At 36.3% G+C, this 7,500-nt stretch overlaps 1 protein-coding gene across 1 annotated transcript in view; it reads right to left on the bottom strand.

The window, feature by feature from the left end:
* zfyve28 (zinc finger, FYVE domain containing 28) overlaps positions 1–7,500 on the bottom strand; it is a 55,443-nt gene that overhangs the window by 14,352 nt on the left and 33,591 nt on the right. The window contains exon 8 of the mRNA XM_076293357.1: positions 3,940–3,998. Within this exon, the coding sequence (XP_076149472.1) occupies positions 3,940–3,998 (59 nt within the window). The remainder of the gene's footprint in view (positions 1–3,939; positions 3,999–7,500) is intronic.

The following is a 7,500-nucleotide window of genomic DNA, read 5'->3' as shown; positions in this document are numbered from 1 at the left end:
CAGGAAAGGTAGGTTTGATATAGGCCTAAAGTTGCTCAAGATAGTATGGTCAAGATTTGACTTTCTAAGTAAAGGTTGCATGACAGCGGTTTTAGAAGCAGTGGGAAATATACCCGTTTCTAATGAGGTATTTATTATCTTGAGAATACAGGGAGCCAAACTATCATATATGTTCTTGAGGAATCTAGTAGGAACTGGATCGAGAGCACATGTTGAGGAGCTGGTCTGAGTTATAATTTTGCTGAGCTCAGATTAGGTAATAGTGCTAAAAAAATCTGAATTTTGGGGGGCTGTTTTTGGGTGCACTATCAAACGTATTACCTGTGCTACCAATGGCCTTCCTTATAGAAGTTATTTTGTTTTTGAAGAGGACTGCAAATTCTTTGTATCTTAGAGAAGATGCCTGATAGTGGGGTCGTATGTATGTATAATTTTTCTCAGTCATTTCAAATTGGTGTTAAAGTTTGGTTTTCACTTCTAAGTTGAAGTGAAGGGTCTATAGAACAATTTGAGTCCGAGTGTCAAACACACAGATAACAAAATAGCCTCTAGGGGGCGCTGCAAAATATTTAAACTGCTACAACTTTTGACTAGTTTAACCAATTATAACATATGAGGTATGTATGGATTCAGAATTAAAAGGAGAAACTGGTGAGCTAAGCATTTGGTTACAAGATTAAAAACACACTTTATAATAAACACACTTTTAGCCCATGGGCAGCAAAATGGTGCTTTTTTTTTGACAAAGGGTGGAAATGCCCTCAAAGTTGCAATGAAACATCATTTTTAAAGTTATTGTAAATAAAGCCTGGGTAATCACTCAACTCGATTTAAGTTGTTCAGAATATCCCTGAAGCACTAAGATACCTAGGATACCCATACACAATGGCTGCATAAAGCCAATGTGATATTAAGCACCCAACTTGCAACTTTGAGTTTATGAATTTAGGATCATGAGTACCAACTTTTTTCAAACAAGCCATCATTTTATTCACAAACAAATTCACAAAAGAACTTTATATCTGGAAGAAAGTAAATCAATAATAATGTGCGTGAAATTTTGAGGAACCCATTGCGTAATACAGGCTTGTGAAAAAGGCTAGAGGGCTATTTTTGAGTACATAAATCAATGACCAATGACACAGTTTCTGAATAAAGACGGTTTTAGGTAGTCATGAAGTAGTCGTGATAGCCTAAAGTAGTTTAATAGGCAACAGACCCATTACACAGCTCAGTCATCATCATGGGCATTGCCTAGCTCTCTATATCAGGGCCGTGCAGAGACCTTTGGAGGGCCAGGGGCTCAAATTGAAAAAGGGGAACATGAAACAAGATTTTTAAACATGTGTCAGCATAATTTACAGTTCAATCCGTTAAATTATAGCGACCCATATTGAAACAAAATTCAACATGGAATCTTACAACAAACTACATCATACTATAGTATATAGATCATTTACCCCACCAGGTGAAATCTTTATCTATTTGTTTGTATGTGTGGTGTGTGTGTGTGTGTGTGTGTGTGAGAGAGAGAAAGAGCCTTTTGTGGCTTCCTTTCTGCATTTGTCTACTGTCTTTGAGGCATCTTGCACTGCATAATTCAATATCATGATTTATAAAACAAAACACAATTTAACTTTGTAAAAACCAACCTGAATTGACATGAATCTAGCTATTAGTCAGTTTTATAGCTGTAGCTCAGCTGTTGTTCAGTTGTTCAGCTTTAAATCAGAAAATATAGTTTAAAATTATAGCAATAATTATAGCAATTATACAGTAACCTCCAGAATTATTGGCACCTCGGTTAAAGTTGACTAAAAACTGGTATAGAAAACAATCTGTTTTGATTTATTGTAATCTCACAATGAAAGAAATTAGGAAAAATCCAACCTTGAAGGGAAGCAAATTTATTTGGAGAAAAAGGAAAATCTCATAAAGAAATAAATATTTGTAACAAAAACACATTGCTCACAATTATTGGCACCCCTGCTTGTAATAACTTCTTAAGCCTCCCTTTGCCAATAAAACCCCATAAAGTTGGAGAATACAAAGCAAGGGATTTAAGACCGTTCGTCTTTACAAAATCTCCCCAGATCGTCCAGATTCCTAGGTCCACACTCCTCTTTGACTCACCCCACTGTTTTCCTATGGAGTTTAGATCAGGGGACTGAGATGGCAATGTCTGAAGCATGATTTTGTTTTGTTCTGGACATTTGCTTTGGTTCATTGACCTGATGAATGATCCAATCATGACCAACTTTTAGTGTCTTGGCAGAGATTGGCAGATTTCCTTAGAAAATGTTCAGGTTTTTCTTGGTGTTCATGACACCATGCACCTTAATTAGGCATTCAAGGCCTTTGGGAATAAAAACAGCCCCACAATAGCACAGCCCCTCCACCATAATTCTCATTAGGCATGGGGTTCTTTTCAGTATAGCCATTCTTCTATGTACACCAAACACATCTAAAGTTTCTAGCCAAAGAGCTCAATTTTCATTTCATCTGACAATAGACCACACTTCCGGATAAAGTCACTGTACCATTCAGTAACTGCTGCCGTTTACATTAATAGTTAAATGGCTGGACAGGCTTTTACCTGCATGCCCTCTAAATAAGCTATTAGCAGTGAGGTCACTTTTGAAGATTTTTTTGGGGACATGGTGACCCCAAGATGATACATCATCGGTTTAATACCGCTATTATCTGGCCCTATAGCCCAGAAACCCCCATTCAACCCCATCTTCAACCTTTACAATTTATCTTCATTCACTTACATAAACATACTGTCTACTGTTTTAGCCAAAATTGTGCAAAGTAAAGAGGCATCATACAGGCCCCTCTGATTAGACAGACAGTCTATCAGTCAATCACTCAACAACCATTTCCATTGATTCAAAGGGCCAACATGTAAAAATAGACACCAATTTTGCAACAAACCAGTCTGAAATAAGCATGAGAAATCTTACCTTACTTTGCCTGGACTACATGAAAAAATTCATTTCTTGAATTTCCTCTAGAGATCAATAAAGTATATCTATCTATCTATCTATCTATCTATCTATCTATCTATCATGCATGGGATATCATAGGCCTAATGTTTGTTTGTGGCAATGCAAGGGATTAGGCCTATTTTTTAACCACTGTGCCGGGGCACACTGGTGTGCCGTGAGAGATCATCAGGTGTGCCACAGAAAATTACCCAAATGTCACTCACTGGTCCAGAAAAGCAACTGTTGCATCAAAAAATGTAGTTAAAAATGATGTTTCATTGCAACTTTGAGGGCATTTCCACCCTTTATCTAAAAAAAAGCACAATTTTGCTGTCCATGGGTTAAAAGTGTGTTTATTATAAAGTGTGTTTTTAATCTGGTAACCAAATGCTTAGCACACCAGTTTCTCCTTTTAATTCTGAATCCATACATACCTCATATGTTAAAATTGGATAATCTAATGAAAAGTTGTAGCAGTTTATATATTTTACGGCGCCCCCCAGAGGCCATTTTTTATCTGTGTGTTTGACACTCGGACTCAAATTGTTCTATAGACCCTAAACTTCAACTTGGAAGTGAAAACCAAACTTTAACACAAATTTGAAATGACTGAGCCTTAAACAACCCCACTATGATGTGTGTCAAAGGGTGTTTGATGTAGTAGCCTGTCAATGGTGGAGAACAACATCCTAGAGTTTCCACTGTTTTTAGCAATTACCTTAGAGAAGTGGATCTTTCTCTCTCTCTCCGAACACTTTTATTATAGTTTGCTATTTTTTCTTTTAGAATCAATGGCACTTGTAACTTAGTTTTTCTCCATGTTCTCTCAGCTTTCCTACAGGATCTTTTTAGGTCATGGAAATTTTGTTCATCTAAGGCGTCAGTTTGCTACAGGGCCTTTTTTTAGTCTTTAAAGGAGCCACTCTGTCATGCAGGACACTTAGTTCACTATTGAAGGCCTCTACCATTTGGTCAAGAGAATGATTGAACATATCTGAGTTTATGGTTCTGCAAGAGAATGATTGAACATATCTGAGTTTATGGTTCTGCAAGAGAATGATTGAACATATCTGAGTTTATGGTTCTGCAAGAGAATGATTGAACATATCTGAGTTTATGGTTCTGCAAGAGAATGATTGAACATATCTGAGTTTATGGTTCTGCAAGAGAATGATTGAACATATCTGAGTTTATGGAGTCTACAAGAGAATGATTGAACATATCTGAGTTTATGGTTCTGCAAGAGAATGATTGAACATATCTGAGTTTATGGTTCTGCAAGAGAATGATTGAACATATCTGAGTTTATGGTTCTGCAAGAGAATGATTGAACATATCTGAGTTTATGGTTCTGCAAGAGAATGATTGAACATATCTGAGTTTATGGTTCTGCAAGAGAATGATTGAACATATCTGAGTTTATGGTTCTGCAAGAGAATGATTGAACATATCTGAGTTTATGGTTCTGCAAGAGAATGATTGAACATATCTGAGTTTATGGTTCTGCAAGAGAATGATTGAACATATCTGAGTTTATGGTTCTGCAAGAGAATGATTGAACATATCTGAGTTTATGGTTCTGCAAGAGAATGATTGAACATATCTGAGTTTATGGAGTCTACAAGAGAATGATTGAACATATCTGAGTTTATGGTTCTGCAAGAGAATGATTGAACATATCTGAGTTTATGGTTCTGCAAGAGAATGATTGAACATATCTGAGTTTATGGTTCTGCAAGAGAATGATTGAACATATCTGAGTTTATGGAGTCTACAAGAGAATGATTGAACATATCTGAGTTTATGGTTCTGCAAGAGAATGATTGAACATATCTGAGTTTATGGTTCTGCAAGAGAATGATTGAACATATCTGAGTTTATGGTTCTGCAAGAGAATGATTGAACATATCTGAGTTTATGGTTCTGCAAGAGAATGATTGAACATATCTGAGTTTATGGAGTCTACAAGAGAATGATTGAACATATCTGAGTTTATGGAGTCTACAAGAGAATGATTGAACATATCTGAGTTTATGGTTCTGCAAGAGAATGATTGAACATATCTGAGTTTATGGTTCTGCAAGAGAATGATTGAACATATCTGAGTTTATGGTTCTGCAAGAGAATGATTGAACATATCTGAGTTTATGGTTCTGCAAGAGAATGATTGAACATATCTGAGTTTATGGAGTCTACAAGAGAATGATTGAACATATCTGAGTTTATGGTTCTGCAAGAGAATGATTGAACATATCTGAGTTTATGGTTCTGCAAGAGAATGATTGAACATATCTGAGTTTATGGTTCTGCAAGAGAATGATTGAACATATCTGAGTTTATGGTTCTGCAAGAGAATGATTGAACATATCTGAGTTTATGGAGTCTACAAGAGAATGATTGAACATATCTGAGTTTATGGTTCTGCAAGAGAATGATTGAACATATCTGAGTTTATGGTTCTGCAAGAGAATGATTGAACATATCTGAGTTTATGGTTCTGCAAGAGAATGATTGAACATATCTGAGTTTATGGTTCTGCAAGAGAATGATTGAACATATCTGAGTTTATGGTTCTGCAAGAGAATGATTGAACATATCTGAGTTTATGGAGTCTACAAGAGAATGATTGAACATATCTGAGTTTAAGGTTCTGCAAGAGAATGATTGAACATATCTGAGTTTATGGTTCTGCAAGAGAATGATTGAACATATCTGAGTTTATGGTTCTGCAAGAGAATGATTGAACATATCTGAGTTTATGGTTCTGCAAGAGAATGATTGAACATATCTGAGTTTATGGTTCTGCAAGAGAATGATTGAACATATCTGAGTTTATGGTTCTGCAAGAGAATGATTGAACATATCTGAGTTTATGGTTCTGCAAGAGAATGATTGAACATATCTGAGTTTATGGAGTCTACAAGAGAATGATTGAACATATCTGAGTTTATGGTTCTGCAAGAGAATGATTGAACATATCTGAGTTTATGGTTCTGCAAGAGAATGATTGAACATATCTGAGTTTATGGTTCTGCAAGAGAATGATTGAACATATCTGAGTTTATGGTTCTGCAAGAGAATGATTGAACATATCTGAGTTTATGGAGTCTACAAGAGAATGATTGAACATATCTGAGTTTATGGTTCTGCAAGAGAATGATTGAACATATCTGAGTTTATGGAGTCTACAAGAGAATGATTGAACATATCTGAGTTTATGGAGTCTACAAGAGAATGATTGAACATATCTGAGTTTATGGAGTCTACAAGAGAATGATTGAACATATCTGAGTTTATGGTTCTGCAAGAGAATGATTGAACATATCTGAGTTTATGGTTCTGCAAGAGAATGATTGAACATATCTGAGTTTATGGTTCTGCAAGAGAATGATTGAACATATCTGAGTTTATGGAGTCTACAAGAGAATGATTGAACATATCTGAGTTTATGGTTCTGCAAGAGAATGATTGAACATATCTGAGTTTATGGAGTCTACAAGAGAATGATTGAACATATCTGAGTTTATGGTTCTGCAAGAGAATGATTGAACATATCTGAGTTTATGGTTCTGCAAGAGAATGATTGAACATATCTGAGTTTATGGAGTCTACAAGAGAATGATTGAACATATCTGAGTTTATGGAGTCTACAAGAGAATGATTGAACATATCTGAGTTTATGGAGTCTACAAGAGAATGATTGAACATATCTGAGTTTATGGTTCTGCAAGAGAAGGATTGAACATATCTGAGTTTATGGTTCTGCAAGAGAATGATTGAACATATCTGAGTTTATGGTTCTGCAAGAGAATGATTGAACATATCTGAGTTTATGGTTCTGCTGCTCTGCTCTAGTGTTCCGGAACCGTGATTTAATTGTAGTTTCGGGATAAGGGGTAATAAGCGGGATAAGGGGTAATAAGCGGGATAAGGGGTAATAAGCGGGATAAGGGGTAATAAGCGGGATAAGGGGTAATAAGCGGTAATAAGCGGGATAAGGGGTAATAAGCGGGATAAGGGGTAATAAGCGGGATAATGTATGGAACGCCGGTCATTATTGGAAAATAAGTCCCGACAGGGTGAACCCCAATGCACCAGCAGAGGGGTCTTGCTTCGCCCTGAAGGGACTTATTTTACCGATAATGACCGGCGTTCTATACATTATCCCGCTTATTATACGGCTACTTGTCAAAACAAAAACATAAACTCCACATGATATGTGTCTTTATATTTATTTGTTACTGTTTTGTCGTGACTTTTGCTGATAAACAAATAGTTCGCAACAATACACGCTTGAATCAAACGTTCTTTAGAACACAGCTGATCAACCGTCTGCTTTTCACTTTTGAATGAAGTTCCACTCCGGACTACTGTGGAGTGATATGAAATCAGAAGCACAAAACCCGTTGCCATTGACAACGCTTATTATATGTTTGAGTGGTAATTACATGAATTTATTTTACCGTAGAATGTTGGGAATTCAAATCAATGGAGCGCTCTAGCATTGCGA

The sequence above is a fragment of the Alosa pseudoharengus genome, unplaced genomic scaffold (genome assembly GCF_046254945.1).
Source record: "Alosa pseudoharengus isolate Yale_2024_CS ecotype anadromous, Long Island Sound unplaced genomic scaffold, YU_APseudo_1.1 YU_APseudo_1.1_scf_2, whole genome shotgun sequence".
In the NCBI taxonomy this organism is placed as follows: Eukaryota; Metazoa; Chordata; class Actinopteri; order Clupeiformes; family Clupeidae; genus Alosa; species Alosa pseudoharengus.
The sequence above is the reverse complement of the archived record's forward strand: the minus strand, read 5'-3'. Positions and strand labels throughout refer to the sequence as shown.